Source organism: Dermacentor albipictus, chromosome 1, assembly GCF_038994185.2.
Source record: "Dermacentor albipictus isolate Rhodes 1998 colony chromosome 1, USDA_Dalb.pri_finalv2, whole genome shotgun sequence".
NCBI lineage: Eukaryota > Metazoa > Arthropoda > Arachnida > Ixodida > Ixodidae > Dermacentor > Dermacentor albipictus.
In genome coordinates, this window is record NC_091821.1 from 177,595,680 (window position 1) to 177,615,234 (window position 19,555).

Sequence of the window (19,555 nt, forward strand, 5' to 3'; positions counted from 1 at the left end):
TGCACAATCAACGCTGGAAATCCTTTTGTGAGTCTCTAGGTCCACGTAAACCTCTGTCGGTTGTCTGGAGAATAGTTCGCGGACTTCGAACAGCTCCTCAACAGCGCCGTCCATTTAAATCTCTAGCCCTCCATCATGGACGCCGAGAAGTCGACGTATACGAAGATTACTGCGCAAAGATCGCGGGTCCGGCGTTCACGTATTCACCTTGCTCACCTATTCCTATTTTCCCCCCTTGCTCCCGAGATCTTCGTATGGACGCTCCTTTTTCCAATGAAGAACTGGAGGCCGCACTTGCTGGGTGCAGGCGATCTTCGTCACCGGGACCCGATGGCATCACATACTCTGCGCTTGGAAACCTTGGTCAAAAGGCCAGAGATGCACTTCTTGGCCTATGCAACGCATCATGGCATGATGACCTGGTCCCTACCACGTGGAAATCCAGTCGCCTTGTTTCACTCCTCAAGCCTGGCAAATCTCCATTGGAATTGTCATCTTACCGTCCAATAGCACTGGCCAGCTGTGTCGGCAAGGTAATGGAGAGAATGATCCTTACACGGTTAGAATGGTACTTGGAATTTTACAACGTCTATCCAGAGGTAATGGCTGGCTTTCGACGCGGACGCTCGTCAATAGATAGCGTTATTGACCTGGTAACATATGTACAGCACCAGAAACATCTGAAACGAATCACTGTGGCCTTATTCCTTGATGTTAAAAGTTCGTACGACAATGTAGATCATCATGCATTTCTGGACGCCTTAGAAGCTGTAGGGATTGGTGGACACGCCTTTCGCTGGATACGCAGCTATTTGATTGGAATATCTTTCTTTATTTTAACTGGAGACGGACAAACGTCGTCTAGCTAAACCAGTCGTGGTGTACCGCAAGGCAGAGTACTCAGCCTGACCCTGTTCAACCTGGTGCTCGTTGGTCTCGTCGATTCATTACCGCAAACCATTCAGCTCTCCGTATATGCAGACGAAATTTGCATATGGGCTTTAGGAGTGACATGTGTACAAATCCACGCACGACTTCAGAAGGCTTCAGCGGCCGTGTCAACATACCTAAGAAGGCAAGGCATGGAACTTTCACCTGAGAAATATGCACTAGTTGCTTTTACTCGCAAAGCGAAGGCCCCATATGCTTTGCGGATTAATGACCAAACTGTACGATACAGACGGACGCACCGATTTCTTGACGTCATCATTGATAGAGACTTGTCTTGGAGCCCTCACGACTCGTACATGACAAAGCGCTTGGCCGCCGTTGTGGACCTTCTTGCGTTTCTCGGCGGGAAGTCCTGGGGCGCAACAGTACTATCAATGTTGCAACTATATGAAGCACTGTTTTTGGGCTTCCTGCGGTAAAGTTTACCTGTACTAAGAAATACTTGCACTACCAATATCCGCAAACTCCAGAGTGGGCAAGCACAAGCACTCAGAACTTGTCTTGGTCTCCCGAAAACTGTGTCCTCGATTGCGACAATGGCTATTGCCAGAGACGCTCCTTTGACAGTCTACCTTGATACAGATGTCCTGAGAGCACGCATCCGACACCTGACTTGGATTTCTACTCACCATCTTGCTTGCTTGTCAGCAAAGAGGCTACATTCAACTTTTGCCAAAAGTATGGTAAGACATCAGTCCTACTTGCCATCACAATTTACGCCTGCTACACGATTATCAGACCCATTGTGGTGTCTGCACCAGCCGCAAATTCAATTGACAATTCCAGGCGCCAAAAACAAAGCTGGAAAGCCGTTGCAAGTTTGAAGTGAGCAACTTTAGAACACATTCACAACGTGCACAGATTCTGGCAACATGTCTGGAAAGTTGGTTCGGTAAAACTCAACAGCTCTGCTGCTGCAGTCGTCATCCCGGCAAAATCTGAAGAAATCAAATTAAAAACTTCTTGTGTGACCACATCGACAGATGCAGAATTTGCGGCACTCCATGCAGCACTTGATTTTATTAATCAGGAACCACTACAATAATGGACAGTCTTTAGTGGCTCTAAGGCAGCCCTTCAGTGCATACAAAGCCCAATGCGCCATAGACCCAATGAACTGGCCTTAGAAATTCGACACATATCCTCGCAGCCATGACAAGGGACACAACATAATCTTTCAGTGGCTTCCAGGACATTGCAGCATCAGCGGGAATGACCATGCCGACGAAGCCGCCCGATCTGCACATGAAAGTAGTCAACGTGTCTTGATTCCGCTGTCGCGAACAGACGCTGCGGCTGGGCTGCGATTGAGGTCTCGGAAATGCACTTTGCCCCTGTGGGACTCGAACGTTTTCACCATGTGTCGTTTGCGTTCGTTGTCTCCGGACATACGTATACACCTACCACCTGCGTTACCAAGACGTGAACAGATCATGCTGTACTGTCTGTGGTTAGGCGTTGCTTTTACTAACTCATATGCTTTCCTTATTGGAATGGCCAACAGCTCCCTGTGCGACACATGCAACAGCGATGAGACGCTTGGACATATTATGTGCCTTAGTTCAAAAGCGTTACGTTTTGGACGAGTTGGTTGTACATGGTTGTACATTGCGCATGTTGTGTGTCCCTTTTTCGTTCGACATCCTGTCTTTATGCGCGCAAAAGTTTAATAAGAACCATATATGTGCCTGCCCGCGATATAGTGCCCAGAAACAAGTGATGTGCAGAGTACTGGGCCAGTTGGACAATCGTCCATTATCAGAACTCAAAGCTTTGGGTCAGTACTCCCAAAGGAAATCCGCGCTGTAGGCCTTACTCGCATTATTAGGGTTCCTACGGTTTACGGGGCTAAACGATAGACTTTCTGAAAGCCGCCCCCTACCACTCTGTAGTGTAACGCGGTTTGTTCGTGCTCGTCTCTCTTTCTATATCTATCCCCCTTCTACTCTCTTTCTCTTTTTGTCCCCCTTCCCCCTTCCGCTGTGCAGTGTAGCCAACCGGAAATACCTCTGGTTAACCTCCCCGCCTTTCTATGCATCCTTTTCTCTTTCTCTCTCTCTCCAGCGTATAACCAAAATTTGCTATGGAGCCTGGTGAGGGGCCCTTTAATGACCGCCTTCCTTTCAAGGGAAATTGGCTGGTCTCCCGAATGGCGCAGGGACGATATCTGATTATTGCTGAGGGCCGCTAATACCACTGGCCCTTCATCACCACGGGGCCCAAGCGCTTGCAGCAAGTCGGCCAAGAACTACAGTGCTAGACACACGCCCGACAGAAGGCCCTGCTGCATGATTCAGCGACGGGGGCCGCTGTGGTCGCAATCGGTCTGTAAATGCAGTCGCAGGCCACCGAGCAGTAAAAAAAGAAGGAGAAGAAGAAGAAAAAGAAGCCGTTTGCATGATTGTCGTTATGCGCTGGAAAGCTGGGCGCAGACACAGCCGCACCGTGTTCTAGTGAGCCGTTGTGGTGACATTGCAAATGTTATTGTACTTCTAATTGCCGCTTCTCACCCCTTGACGACAGTCACAGCTGTTTGTTCTCGTACTTCATTGGCTGCGAAGTTACGTGCAATTTTCATCTGGGCCCCACTGGAAAATTCAGGTGGTCACATTATCTAGGTCGAGGATCGCGGCTGCTATTCCGGAGCATTGCTGCATGGTTTTTATCATTTCTTCCTTTTTTTTTGCTGGCCGCCAAGCTAGGCATGATATCCGAAAGCAACATTCAAAGGGCATTTTGTCGTACTCATGATGAAGAGGTAAGCCGTATAATTATTGTGAAGAGTGCTGCAGACATTCATATTTCTAAGCTTTAATTATATGCTGCGTTCGATGATGCGAACGAAGCAGTGTTTGATGATTCAGAATGCACTCAGTTATACGAGCATCGAAACGCAAGGAAATGTAATGAACAGAATTATGCCACAACGACATAATAGAAAGCGGTCTAAATTCTGCGCTTTCATTTCCTTCTTTTCCGCACATTCGAGGTGTTCTTGCGTCTCTCTTCTGGTTTATGGGGCCAACCGCTACAGTGTTTCCGCGTGGCGCGCTTCTTGGTTCTTTTAATTCCGCGATTCCCTCCCTTTCGAGCAAAATAGCCAAGCGCAATGCCAGCCAGTTAATTAACATCTCAACTCTACAGTCGGTCTCCCTTTCTCAGTGCATAAATACTGTAAACAAACGAGCTAATGCATCGCGCAAGTGCACTCAACGCTTAATATTATACACATGCGAGGGAAAAATCACTTGCAACCGCATTAGCCGCTGGCACAGCGTCTTTACCAATAACCGAATCCCAAAGACCGTGTTTCCGTCACTTGAACTTTGTTTTGAAACTCAGCGTTATTTATAACAGGAGTCTCAAACTCAAACTCATGCCTGCAGTCAACGTGCGTTCTATATATTGAATGTTTACCTGTCCTCCCCTAATTAACGTCGGCCTCAGAAAACTTTCTACCGCTTAGCCAAGCATGTCACAGTGCCTCCCGCATGCATATAGAGCTTACTGTCATGTATTCGCGGCCTGCGATACCTGACCAGGGTATGATGCCCCTCATACCTCCAAAGACGTTACTAATCTCCAAGAAGGCCCGCACTGTATACAAGTGAACATACATCTTTAAAGTCGGCCTAAAAGAAGTCTTCTTTCGAGGTCAAAGTACGTGAAGTTTCCTCTTCAAAACTGCGTCAAGTCGATAGCCACGTTCTTTGCTCTGCTGCGTCGATGAAAACGGCTGACATCCCTTCGCAATCATTCGCAACGAGGCTTCTCACTCAGTTGTCTTACAAAGCGCCGCCGAGCTGAGCGCTCTGTTCGCGTCCACAATGCATTCTAGTACAGGCAGAGCATTACGCGAAAACTTTGACTGTGTGAAGTCCACAGAGAAAATCTCTTCTCGATTAGTTACGATCATGTGATGTGCGACCAAACGGCGCTCGTTGTAGCTTCATGTAAATATATATGACCTCATCACTACCAGATCAGGCCGCATCAGGCTTGCCTACGTGGCCTCAGTCTTTAGCGTCGTCTGTTCAAGCTCATGATAGAAACGAGAAATACAGCAGGAAATAATTTTGTTAAAATATTTATCTTTCTTTCAAAAATAGCCAGAAATATTGTACTATGCGTGCCGCGAAGCCACGAATTGTTATTGATGGTGCCTGGTGCAGGTAAATATCCATAACGCGTGCACTCGACGCAACAAGCGCACGCTGTAATGCATAAATTACACTGCCGTGGACTGTTCAAAGCGTTTGAAACCGTTTGTGGCTTCCTGATGAAGGTCTGGGTTCGTTGGTGAAATAAATTAAACAAAACTGCACTTACAAAAAAAAATATTTTTTATGTTGATAATATACAAGCCGCGTTCGCAGCGTTGGCGCCGTGTTTCCCTGCAGCTCCAAGGCATTATTCTTTATTTTTAGTACAGCAAAACCTATATCGCAGTTTTTCGTCTCTTGCATAGGAAAACAATAGGCTAAAGGTCACCCGGGAAAGAAGTACTGTACGTGTCAGTGTTGCAATTTCTCGTGTTTCTGTTGTTTCGTCGTCGTCATCATCATAATCATCATTGCTATTATTATTACCTGCAGTGTGACCTGTTTTCTTTTTCTAAATGGTGCAAAGTTAATAACGTCACCTTGAATGCAGCTAAGACGAAAGTCATGATTTTCACACGCAAAACAGTAAGCATTTCTGTTTCTTATTCTGTAAATTCTGTGCCATTGCGTAAGGTCTGTAAGGTCAATGATCTCGCTGCACTTTTATAGCGAAGCTGTTTATGCAGACCCTGTGCCGTCGCTGTCGGGCTTCGCTAAAAATGGGCCACGTGACCTAGTGGTAGAGGAAAAGAAGAGCTCAACAGGGGAAAAGGGGCTGGAGTGACCCCTTTCCCCCTGTGAGAATGCTATCTTATACACGAATCTTATACGGTTGTCAAACAGTGCATTTTCGACGATCGAGCCAGATCGGCATCGAACTTACCGACAATTGATTCCACCCTGCCGCGAAAGAAACAAACGTTATGCTGGCGGTTTGGGGCCAATGAACAGCGCCCAGCGATTGAAACGCGTTACTAGGAGCGCGTGGCTGCCGGAACTTCTTGCTGGCGCAAGAAGTTCCAACCAATCGTCAACACGATTGCAGCGCCCGAATCTCCAGTGGTGGGCCTTGCGCCCAATATACGGACCTTTGGATTAGTGCTTCCGCACATTCCATCCCAGCTACAACTATGTGAAGACCACGGGTAGTGCGTACTCCTGAGGAAGAAGCTGCCTACTTCACGCGTCAGCGACAGTTAGCTCGTAAACGCGCTCATCGTCGCAGGGCCTGCCTCACGCGCAAGAAAACAAAAGAAAACAAAGAAAGCACTGGGAGAACCTGAAAAAAACCACTCCTAGAGCATGCTCACCACGCGAAGCACGCAAAGGCGAAAATGAGGTCAAAGAATCGTGAAACAAAATATTTACAATATAGACTGCTTGCGAAGTTTGACTCGCATGGTGTAACGCTCGGTGTAACTAACACAACTTGGCCGTTCGACCACCTTCACGGACTGGAAGGGGCGGTGATTTTTATATACAACTTTACACTTTTGCCAAATCCGTAGGCACCAAACCAAACCAAACCAAAATTAGACTTTTCAGCTCACACTAAACGCGTTGCAATGCGGAGTATGCGCTCTCTTCGCGCTGTTTGCAGACTGTCGAGATAATTCAATTATCCTGCATCGTTCCGCAAGTCGTACACAACTATCGGTCTTCCTCAACTCGAATATGCGTCGGTCGTCGGGAATGGCATTTCTAGATCTAACAGTGACATTAAAGATCGGGTCCAGAAAAAGTTTCCACGCATAAATCATCACCGCTTTGCTAACACGGACACTGGACCTTTTTCTAGCATTGTTGGATTATTGTCATTGCCTTTACTTCGCTACCGACGTAATCGCGCTGACCGTCTGTTTCTTTTCCAACTCCTTCGCGGTATCCTCACCTGCCCCGAACTCCTCAGTTGTATCATGTTTCGTATTCCGCGCAGGATCACCAGAGAACATATAACTTTCCATGCTCGTGCCTGTCATCACTAACATTCAACCGTCCACAGAATACAGTCTTTATAACGCTTATCTTCATGATTTCGATATTTTTCATAACTAGCAGCCATTGCTTTTTTTCTGAGCTTTGCGTTGTTGTGCCATACTTTCACACATTGTTCAACTGTCCTTCTCTTCCTCGTTTTTTTTTGTATTCACTTTGCGCTTTGTTGTATATACACCCTGCTTTTCAAAATTACTTTTTATTCCTTGTTTTTTTTTTAAATTATATTCCCCTGTCGTTTTCTTTTTCTACTGTATGCGTGCGCCTTCATCAAGACCTCATGACTCTTACTGGGCACGGTAAGTAATAATAATAATAATAATAATAATAATAATAATAATAATAATAATAATAATAATAATAATAATAATAATAATAATAATCAATTTTGCTATTATAACAGTGCAATGCAAGGTAGCAGAGAGGGCTGTCCTGTTTCAGATGTAATCTCAGCCCTGCACTTGATCGAGATGACTGGCCGACCGGTCTCGGACAACCGGACCAATCTTGCTAGCGGCGTTGGTCTGAGCACTGACCACACAACGTTCGTACCGGATTGCGCAGGAAGTGCAACGTCGGCCCGACAGCGATGCGCAGGTGGCTTGCGCACCACTGCGAGTGTTTACTTGAACTTAAACTGCGTGAAACCTTGCAAGTCTTACTAAGCGTACTAATGCGGCACTGTTACGACTGCTTAGCACTCAGGGCGAAACAGTAGATTTTTAAAACTGTAGGCTGACACTTCCGTTATCCCAGCGGAACTGACAACTTCTGTTCCCATTCCCACAACAAAACAGTCTGGAACTCATTAGGTCAGTCACTTATCGAGAGTATACAAAACATAGCAGTACTTCTCCATTGACCTTTAGGAGAGAACAATTCTGAAAACTTATATGAACAGACGTGGTAGGGCACAAAAGAAAAGAAGAAAGAAACCTGAGTACATTACATGTAGTAAGTAGTCCACTGAAACAATGACAACGTCCTCAATAGTACGTGCTGAAACTCACTGGTGAAAGCAGCTTGCGGGTAACTGAACCGCGTGTCAGAAGTGCACGTGGGCATATTTTCCCATTTATTTCTGCAAACGTGCAGTCCCGACTCGCAATTCTCTACGGGCGAACGACGTTCTGACACGTGCCTACTAAAACATTTGGAATGAGTCAAAGCAGTACGCGTTAAGTAGAATATAGGAAAAGTTGGCGGCTGCCTGCTGCCTTTGATGCTCACATTTGAAGGCCCATAACTTGTTGCCTCGAAGACCCTGGCTCAACTTGAACAGACTGGAGATGCACTCATGAGGCAGGTTCTGGTCGTAGGCCAAATCTTGTACGAACGGGAACAGCTTCTTGGTTGCGTCTCTCATGATGCCTCTGCCCAGCTCGCGCAGCTCGTCGGCGCTGTAGGCGAATGCGGCCGCTTCCGTGGTCGTCGGCTCGCTCGGACTCGCCACCGACCTACGATGCGGGTGCGCAGCCATGCTGGGCGACAGCTCCGCGACAGCTAGGAGCGCCACGAGGTAGCACACCGCGCTATTTGTTCGCTCCATCACATTTGTCGTCTGGTCGCTGCAGTCCGCACGCGTCAAAAGCCAAGTCTTGTCCAGCGAACGAGCATATCAGTGCGACTGTCAGCCATCCCTCGCCGTTTCTTTCTTTTTTTCTTCGACCTTCACTCTCACATTTTCTTTTATTCACGCGATTTCACTGAACGCTGCAGCGATTCTCTCTGAAGTAATGAGCTGCGCCTCGCGGAGGAGGAGAGCTGTGCCCGTGAGCGAGATCACGGGACTTCCCGAACGACAGAGCGGTCAAGCTTACCCGCGCACCTGCAGGCACGGAAGGTCAGCTGCTGAGAGCGAGAGGTGTCGTTGCTGCTTCTCGAAGGGCGGCCGCGCGAGGAACGGGTCGCGCCTGAGCAAGCAACGCCAAAGCCCCTTCGCTTCCGCCGCAAGAACAACAACGAATACATTCTCAAAGACGCCGAGGTAGTATAGGGAACGCGTGTGAACAATATTGGTTAGGCCTGATGAAATTACCGTGCGTTTTCCGGTTACAGCTTGATTTGCAGAGACAGGAGTACATACTGGGCGTTGTCAAATTCCGCCGCATCGCCGAATTCGCTACCTTGCCTGTTCTGGATGACCCACTAATCGCCCTCTCCAGCTAACTCGGATAGCAAACATGGCGCAAGTTGACACCATGACCGATTTCGACGGTGTCCACGAAACACTAACAAACCGATGAAACATCTCGTCCCGCCATCATCCCTATGTATCCCCCGGCTTTAAAGCTTGTTCGCGAATTGCTAAGCTCATCGCCCACAGTAAGACGTTTCATCTTCAACAATTTAGCTGGCGCACGCTCACAGCGAGACAGTAGTGCTCGTCAATTTTCGCGTGCAATCACGCTTTGCTTAGTTTGTTAGGACATTGCATAGGGCACACAGGGTATAAATTTGCCTGACACATCCAGACGCTTGTGGAATGGATGGGTTTGCCGAGCACGTTTGCTAATGCCAGAAGTAGGTCAGTTGTTGGAGAAATGTGTCGCGCACAGCAAGGCAAGTAAGTTGTGGACAAAATTATATAGCAGACAACAGCCTAACAAATTACAGTACAGAAGTGCGATACGCGATTATTGAATAATTAACAAATATTATATTCTATGGTGGATTTTTTACAAAAATTTCGTTGAACGTCCGTGAAATATTCCGAGGGGGATAGAGGGCACGCGAAAAAGAAAATGGATGCGAAGGTGGGGGCGCTGCAAGATCGCTTGTCAATGCTAATGAACACCATTTAATGATTTCTGGAAAAGCAGAGGTATGATTATTTCACACGAGAACACTGCAGTACTTCCTTTTACAAGGAAATGCCTCAAAAGATTCCAGCTCGTGCTAGACCCTCAGCGTCTGCAACTTGTGCGACAACACAAGTTCTTGGGTACTATCATAGACAGACGGCTATCATGGACTCCCCAAAGAAAGGCATTAGAGGAGAAAGTCAACTCCCTAATCAACATTCTCCGTCAATTTGCTGGACTGAGATGGGGTAGTTCAACCTCTTGCTCATTACGCATTCACTCAGCAATCATTAGATAAAGAATAGCATACTCTGATCCTGTGCTACATGGAATATCCTGTAATCTAGAGGAAACAATTCAAACATTGCTGGCCAGAAGCGTTCGCATATGTATTGGTGTTCCGCGTGCATCTTTCAGTGCTTTGTTGATTGCTCAGTCCCGCCAACCAACTTTTCATGCACTGATATTTACGGAAGATTGGCGTCACTTTTTTCGTCTGGATACACAACACGCTAATCATCCCCTATGCCGAGACCTTGAGTATAGAACCGCTGCACGCATAAATGAAGAAATACGGTGGTGCAAAAACTTACTGCCCGCTTACGAATACTGGCCTACTTGCGCAACTCATTGCCCATGGCGACTAGCAATTCCAGAAATAGTCACTTCAAGTCCTGGAGTATAGGTAGCAGATGTGATATGCCCGTAGTTGCGATAAAGCACGTCACTTTATTACATCTTTACACTAAGTACGTTGGTCGCATTGACGTGTATACCGATGGATCATGCTGGAAACAAAGCTCTATATCTGCTTTTTATATACTTGCATAGCAAGAGGAAACAGCTTATAAGCTTTGCCAATTTACAACGTCCACAGCGACGGAACCTTACGAAATACTTTCTGCTTTACGTTACATATGTCAGCAGTCAGAACCACTTCGCTGTGCAATTCTGAGTGACTCACAAGCCTCATTGCTGTGCTTAAATGAAATCAGTTTAAGAAAAGCAAACAGCACATCGACATACGAAATGCAGAAGACATGCGACATAGCGAAAGATCGACAACACGACATAACTTTACAGTGAATTCCAAGTCACTGTGAAATCATAGGAAATGTAACAGCTGATCACATGGCACGTGCAGTACATCAAGAGAACGAATTATCACTACTTCCTCTATCGGCGAGTGATGCGCGATGTCTATTGAACAAACTATGCGGTAGAGTGTCCAAGGAAACTTGGTTCATTAATGATGCGCAGAACTCTCAATTAAATAATATAGATCCTGTAATAGAATTCAATATTCCACTTAAAATTGGTCGGTCTGTTAAAACAACAGTTCATAGGTTTCGACTAGGCACTGCCAATACTAAAAGCTTCCTGTATAGGATAAGAAAAACTAACAGTGTTACATGCTCATGTGAAGAGGCTGAAGAAGACATAGAACACCTTCTTCCACACTGTAAAAATCATGATGCTCCCTGCAAAAACCTCTCGGAAATACTACATGGCTTGGATAGACGGCCACTAACATTAGGAAAGATTTTAGGTCCATGGCCAACAGAAGAACTTCAAACCATCGCTGCGCGCGCCTTAGTACAATTTTTGGAGGAATAAAAGAATATCACAAAAATACTAAGTCATAAAATAATTACTGCTCGCATTGTTATTATTAACAGGCACCCTTAATTACGTGTTCGTTGTGTCTTCGGGTCCCTGTAGCATTTGTATTTGTTGCATTTAGAGTGCGGCATTGAAGTGCCCAACATCTTCTGTGTGAACACCTTAGTTTTGTGAACATTTATGCCGTGTGAACTCATGTGTTGCGTGTGAACACTTCGGTTTTCTGAGTATTTATGCTATGTGAACTCTTCTATTGCGCGAACATTTATTTAACTTGCAGTACTGAGACTTAGTACGTGAATGCTCGTTCATGTGTTCATTAGTCGAGTTTGGTGATTGTTGACAACATTTCGACGATAACTGCCACGTAAGAGAAGAGGGACAGCCGGCGCAACACATAGGCACCAACCTCTCCTTAAAAACATCTAATTAAAAAAAAAAGACCATGTGCACGCTTACGCTTGTCGCATAAAACGAGAGACATTCGGAACGATAGCCTTAGCAACAATGATGAACATAATACCCCGCTTCACCTACCGCGGTGTCTCGGTGGTAATATATGGCGTTCTGTTGCTTAGCAGGTCGCGGGTTCTCTTCCTGCCCACGGCAGCCGTATTCCGATGGTGGCAGAATGCAAAAAAATGCTCGTGCACCGAGCTTTAGGTGCACATTAAAGAACTCCGAGGATGAGGAATAAACTTTTATTGTACAACCAGCACTTTATGACGGCCGGGCTTAAGCCTCCGATGAAGGGACGTCGAGGGCTTGCCTCGCCGCCGCCTCACGGGCATGCTGGGTCGCCCAGGTTTGGTCGTCGAGGGCGGAGCTCCGCAGAGCCTCATGTAACCTCGACAAGAAAGTCGTGTTGTTAGTCTGTGTGTACTGTGCTGGGCACTCCCACAGCATATGCGGAAGCGTAGCCGGGTGAATGCCACAGCACCGGCAGTGGGGGTTAGTGTAGACGTCTGGAAATATAAGGTGGAGGCGGGCGGGTGAAGGGTACGTGTTTGTTTGTAGCAGACGCAGGGTGGTAGCCTGCGCCCGGCTGAACTTGGGGTGAGGCGGGGGGAAGGTTCGGCGACTGAGGTGAAAGGCCTTAACGAGATCGTTATAAGTTGTCAGATTGTCCCTGGTGTCCAACTCATCTCCAGTGACTCCGTCGCGGTCGACTGGGCCTCACGCAATGGAGTGGGTGACCTAGTTGAGATTGCGGAGGTGTGGGTGGATGGGCCGGGATCCATGTTAGGGAGACTATGCTGTCTTTAGAGTGTGGTTCCTGGCAGAGGATGCGAAGAGCTTGGGGAGAAATACGGCCTTTGCTGAAGTTAGTGACGGCTGAGCGAGAGTCGTACACGATGGTGTGACAGGTGGTATCTAGAGTGGCCAGGGCGATGGCCACTTCTTCAGCCGTCTCGGCAGTGGAGGTAGTGACGCTGAAGGCGTGGTGTAGGACTCCATCGCGTGTGACGACAGCCACAAATCGTGTGCCATGGGAATAGTGGGCTGCATCAACAAATGTGACGCCAGGTACGTGAGCAAGGGCTTTTATGATAGTTCCGGCCCGAGCTTGGCGCCGGGCCCTGTTATATTCAGGGTGCATGTTTCTAGGGATAGGCTCTATGTATATCCAGCTACGGATGTCGGTCGGGATCGGTTGTTTGGGGCCCTGTTGCTGATGGTAGATGAAGCCAAGCGTGGATAGAATAAAGCGTCCCGTTTTAGTAAGGGTGAGCCGTTCAAGCTAAGAGCGTTGTTGGGCTTCAATGAGTTCGGAAAGGTTGTTGTGAACTCCCAGTTGGTTGAAGAGTTCAGTGCTGGTGCAATGCGGGAGGCCAAGTGCTTGCTTGTAGACCCCTCGCATGAGGGTGTCGAGCTTGTTTTGCTCAGCCCGGTACCAGCTGAGGTACGCAGCAACGTAGGTAATGTGACATATGACAAAGGATTGGACGAGGCGGAGAAGGCTTTCTTCTTTGAGTCCCCCTCGTCGGTTAGAAATACGTTTAAGAAGTCTCAGGGTGTTTTGAGATTGGGCACAGATCTTGTTGAGAGCCAAGGCGTTGGAGCCGTTGGTAGGGATGGTGAGACCGAGGACTCGGATACTAGGGACGTGTGGGATAGGACTGCCATCTTGAAGGCGTAGGGTGATGGCGTCACAGGGTCGGTGATCAGATTGGTGTTTGGGATGGCGACCTCACCGAACGGGCTTGTAAAGTAGCGGCTCCGATTTAGCCGGCGAACAGCGCAGCCCGGTCCCTTAGAGATAGGCTTCAACAGTGTCAATCGCCGTTTGGAGGGCTGACTCCACTTGACCATCACTGCCTTGGTACGACCAGATGGTGATGTCGCCAGCGTAGATGGTATGGTTGATATTGTCGACTCGTTGTAGTTGCTGGGCCTATCATGACTAAGTTAAAGAGCACGGGAGAGATAACTGAACCTTGCGGGGTGCCTTTGCTGCCAAGGGGAAGCTTGTCTGATCGTAAATCCCCGGCCGAGAGGGTGGCCGTGCGATTGGACAGAAAGTCACGAATGTAATTGTAGGCTCGCTCTCCCAGGTGGAGGTTGGAGGCCTGGTCAAGGATAGCTGCATGGGAAATGTTATCGAAGGCTTGAGTGAGGTCGAGTCCGAGGATGGCTTTCATGTTACGGGAACGAGCGTTTAGCACTTGACGTTTGAGCTGCAACATAGCGTCTTGAGTAGAAAGGTGAGGGCGAAATCCAATAATGTTGTGGGGATAGAAAGAGTTGTCTTCGAGGTGACTGTTGATGCGTGCTAAGCAGGCGTGTTCCATCACCTTGCCCGAGATCTCCGAGAGGGCGAAATTATTTCGGAGCTCACCTCTACACATGTAAAGTTCAGGGACTTTAGACGGTCTTGTTTGATGTAATTTTTCTGTATTGTTCCCCGCTTCAGTCACATTAAAAAGGGGCTCGCGGTATGTAATTGTTATAGCAGCACAATCTGCACTTGATTTCGCATTGCCCGTTCTTACGTTTTCACTAAAGCTGTGCAAACATTAAACATTTTCCACCCGTAATCGAATATTCGAAAAATACGGGCTTCGAATAGCAAATAAATTTCTGTTTCTGAAAGTAGGAAAACAATGTCAAGAGGAAAGACGGTAAAAAATCTTGTTGATATTATAGAGCACACAAAATTCTGTTTACTGGTAAGTTCAGCTAGACAGATTGTCAATTAGCAAAAAAAAAAAAACCTTCAATATGTTCCGTGCTCATAGGTAACACTGACTGCCACAGCAGAGTGCGGCTCCCAGCTCACTAAATAATTTAGGCTATAGGTGTTCACCCATTCTATATTCTGTTTGCCCTTAGTTTGACTACACTGCTGCCCTACATAGCCTCACAATGCGCGGAAGCTATAGGTAGAGCGAGCCAGGAACACCGCGTTCGTAGGGTACAGACGACAACAGCGTTGTACGTGACTTCTTATGAAATCTAGGGCTCGGCGAAGGTTTGGCTGACCAGGGGTGATCGTAGTACAGTTGTCTAAAAACGCGGACACCAGCCGCATAAGAAACGCAAGGAAGAAATGTAGGGTAATCAACCGGGCTCGTCGTTTGTTAGCCTCCCTGCCTTTACCTCTTCTTATCTCTCTAGAAGGAAATAAAGAACAAATGAGGTTTCATCTCCCGCACGGGAGCCATTACGTTATTTGTTCTTTCCTTTAGCTTTCTACTGCTTCTGATGCGGTCGGTGTACGTGTTTGTCCGTAGCAGGGCTGAAATGGGCTCTACCCTGACTCATTCTTCTTGACTCTCCCCCAGTAGTCGGTGCCGGCGGTGCATTCAGGAAAGCGAAGATATTACGGCGGGTACCTGAAGCCACAGTTGGACCAGATGCATGGGGCTTTTTCCATGAGAGGTAGCTTCCAACAAACATACACGAACTCCGTATATCGTTAACCGAATACTCAAAGAAATTAAACGTCCAATTCTCGAATTCAAAACTTCTATTCTAAATACGAGCACTGTGAAGCGTTATTTTCTGAAAAACCCATATGGGTTTCCGTTGTAGCTTCATGCTAAATTTGAGTGGATGTCAAATTTACTTTTGAAGAAAATATAGAATATTCGCACTCCCCTACTTTTTTACCCGGGTAACCTCCTCTTCGAAAACAGTGCGCCCGCAGTTTTCTTCCTGTCCCGTGCTTTCTCTACCCTCTGAAGGCGCTGACGCTGGCACTTGACAAAGCAGACACACGAGAACGAGAGGAAAGAAAGGAACATACACACGAGCACTACATGACACTAATCTAGTCAGGAAATGTTTATATATGGTATAATATACAGGGTCCATTATGAAAGTAATGCGCATTTTCTGGGAAAATAGGTTTATTGACCAGACCTGTAGAAATGGTTAAAATTCTTCAGAATACTCTCCCCCTGAATCAATAAACTTGCAGAGACGTGCCTGACACGCCTGGAAAGCACCCTGAAAGTCTTCGACGGGAATGTCTCTCGGGAACGCTGTAACATGCTCTTGGATGTTTTCCATGGTCTCCCAATGCTTTCCTTTCAGCGCTCTCTTCAGCCGGGGTAAAAAAAAAAAAAAAACGTGCACGGAGCCAAGTCAGGAGTGTAAGGAGAATGGGGGACCCCGGGGTGTGTTGCTCCTGGCCAGGAAGTTGGTAACGATGAAGGACGTGTGGCTGGGGGCATTGTCATGGTGGAGCTTGACCGTGTCTTTGATGTCAGCCCTCACGCGCCCGACCCGGTGTTTCATTCTTTTGAGCACCTCCAGGTAAAAGGCTCAGTTGATAGTTTCTCCCTGCGGTACAAACTCAAAATAGACGATTCCTCGGGCGTCAAAGACAATGAGCATCGTTTTGATGCGAGACTTGCTCATTCGCGCTTTCTTGGGGCGGGAGATAATTTTGTGTGCCACTTGCTACTCTGCATTTTCGATTCTGAGTCGTACTCGAACATCAACATCCATGATTTGTCTCCGGTTACGACAGATTTAAGAAAGTCCGACTCATATTGAATCAAATATAACAATTCTTGACAGCGCAAAACTCGAAGTTCTTTCTGATCTTCCGTGAACACTTTCGGCAAAAGCTTCGTGCCGACGTTGCGCGCATTTGCAGGTCCTTGGTCACTATCGAAGAGGTACCGCAAATGTGGACATGTGTAGGGCAGAACCCTCGTCACAATTCCCAACCGGTTTTACCGCGCTGCCATGGATAGCCGCGTCATAATAAAATCATGCGCATTACTTTCATAATGGACCCTGTACATCCGGGAATCTCGCGTATACCAGGAAACGTTTCATATCGCTTCACTTCCGCCTCGATGTTGCCGTACCTGTGAACGACGTGGTCTGCCGTTTTCCCATCGCTTAAACCGGGCACTCAAGGTGAACTATATACAGCACGCCCTCTAAATTGGCGGCGCTTCGGGCGATTACATGGCCAGCGCATCTCTTACGGCCATCTTGCCTCTCCATAAATGTGCGAAGGACGTTCTCGCGCAGCTCAGTCTGTTTTGGTTTACTGTCAGTGAACCGACGGGCAAACGCGTTCTTTCTCATTACCACCGTGGGGCCGCTAGCACACAATGAGGAAGGCGAACGTGCTAATAACAATCACTCGTTCGCGAAGCCTTGGCCAGCTCCGACCTCGAGGATCAGCAACGGCTTATTGCGAAGGCTCAGGACGCGGCCCGAGCTCAAGGCGATCAAGGCAGAAAGTTGGGCTAGTTGGTGTGTCATCATTATTCAAAAGACTAGCGCAAGATAGCAGGGACACAGACAGAGAATATGACAGGACGAGCGCTCGTCCTGTCGTCTTCTCTGTCTGTGCCCCTGCTATTTTGCGCTAGTCTTTTGAATAATGAGCTCAAGGCATTCTGGAATGAGGACGCCTCTTCAACGCTTCATTTATGTAATAAATGTGTTTGTTCTCTCTCTCGCGAAGTCGTCTACTCTAAAGAACAAAAAATAGCCAAAGCTGGAAAACGTGCGACAGGAGCTCAAAAATTTATGCGAGAGTGAGTGGAGGGGGGAGGGGTGCTGACACTGCTGACACTTCCGATGGCTTATCACGAGGCAAGAGCGTCCGAGATGTGAAAATGTTGAACTGCGCATGCTCTGCATAAAGTTGGGCCGAAGTCTTTGGCTGGCCCTCGTCGCGCTTGAGGTCAGAAGAGCGGAGCTTGAACTCGGCGCCAAACACTCCTGAAGAGGAGCAATGAAGCACGGATGCCTCTCTCGTCGTTTGGTGTGCACACCCGGCGACAACTTTCTGTGGTAGCACAGCCAAAGCTACGGAGCTGAAGCACAGATCTTTATCACTCCGCATCTGCATGCAATCCGCGAATGTAAGAAACTGGAAGCTACGTAGCGTAACAGAAAACGTATCAATTATTATTTTTATTTTATTTGTTCAAGATTTATTTCATAACTAATGAAGATGTTGCTTAGGAAAAAAATTTCAGTTTCTTGCCGCTCCTAAATGTCTGACTTTCTGGTGTCCGTGCATTTCCATGTCTGGTTCGCCTGGTCCTGTAATCAAAGTTGGCGTCGCTGGGTTGCGCCACATGTGAGCGAGTGCGATGATCTGAACTCATCAGGAGAAAGCGAAAACAGTGCCGAGTTGAGGACTGTTTGGTTGGCTGCATACGATTACGAAGAAAGGAGCTGTGTTGTGTGAAGCTGACTCCACCAGCGTAAGTCCGATGCGCAGGCGGTGGCTTCCTCGACACCGGCAACCTGTCCGGGCACGGCGAGTCCGCCAGATGTGTGTGGAAGCCCGACTGCTGCAATTAGACTACGCGGCTGCACCGCTCCATGGCATTATTACAAAGTGCATTGCAATAATTCCATGCCATAAAGGGTCGGTATTCCAGGTCGCTTGATGCTGCGGTTATAATTACTTTCGGAAGACTTCGCGTAGAACTGTGTATAGAAGCTATGGGTTTCACCCATAGCGTTTATGGGTGAAAGCGTTCCTGGCGCTTCGCGATGACAGCGTTAAACGTCGGGGATTCAGTCACCCTCTCAAAGTTCCACCCGTAGCAACATAGGCGCCGATCAGGGGCGTAGCCAGGGGGGAGGAGGGGTACGAGGCTTCAGCCCAACCCCTCCAAATGTTTTTGTGCCAAAACAACCCCCGGCGCCGGAAATTATTCAGGATTTTGCCTAGAATGGTCCCTTTCACACTCGAAAAGACATTTGAGCGCGAACATTACGAACTCGGGCTGGGTTCTGTGGCAACGCGTGTGCACCTGGAGTCACATAACGCAAAGAGCCCCATTCGAGCACAAAGTGTCAAGGGCGTTTTGATGGCGAGCTATGGCGAGCGGGCTCGTCGCGGCATCTCGCGGAGGTCGCGGAATCTACGGAGCGCATGGATTTCAGTTGTGAAACTTTATGGGTATAAAGTTCTCATAAACTTTTGATGCAAAAGGTGCGTTGACATTTCCAAAGACGCGCTTTAGATTTTCAATTCCGGGACATTGTGGGCATAATGTTGTTATAAACATTTGGCGTCAAAGGTGCATTGATTTTTCAAAAGTAGTACAACGGACCATACAACGATACAAGCCAAATCAATGCACTATAAGACAAGTTGACAAAGCACGAAACGAGGTCCGATTAGACGAAGCGTTGCAGTGGTTAATTTGTGCCGTCGGGTCACTGAAAAGAATAACATTTTTTTTTTCACTTGCGCCACATCATCCATGTCAAGACACTAAAACCACTAAAGGTAACTACGTTCTTGTATATTTTTTACTTTGATTTTTATTCACGCGGACACATTGAGCCTCTTCAATTTCCTTGTTCTCGCTACCCGCGGGCTGCCACAGCCAGCCAGAGCGCATGCGTTTTTCTCGTGTTGTCCCGACCACAGCGCGGCGCATTTTCGTGCGTGTTCGTTTTTTTCTGGTGGAGTGGATTTTCGCCTGGCAGAGTTTTAGACGCTTTGCAGCTAGCAGACGAGAAAAAGAAACAGTGGTCGCTCGCCGCCATTACTGTGGGAACTAGACGGATTGCAACGCGTTCGCTTGAGCTAGCGCAACCTCTCCGAAAAGTCTTGTGTCGCCGGTGCAGGATACCGAA

The 19,555-nt window shown here is 47.6% G+C and overlaps 1 protein-coding gene across 1 annotated transcript in view; it reads right to left on the reverse strand.

The window, feature by feature from the left end:
* The window catches only part of LOC139060215 (nose resistant to fluoxetine protein 6-like), a 62,097-nt gene extending 53,568 nt beyond the window's left edge, over positions 1-8,529 (reverse strand). Inside the window, exon 1 of the mRNA XM_070539251.1 lies at positions 8,280-8,529. Within this exon, the coding sequence (XP_070395352.1) occupies positions 8,280-8,529 (250 nt within the window). The remainder of the gene's footprint in view (positions 1-8,279) is intronic.
* Positions 8,530-19,555: the final 11,026 nt, after the last annotated feature.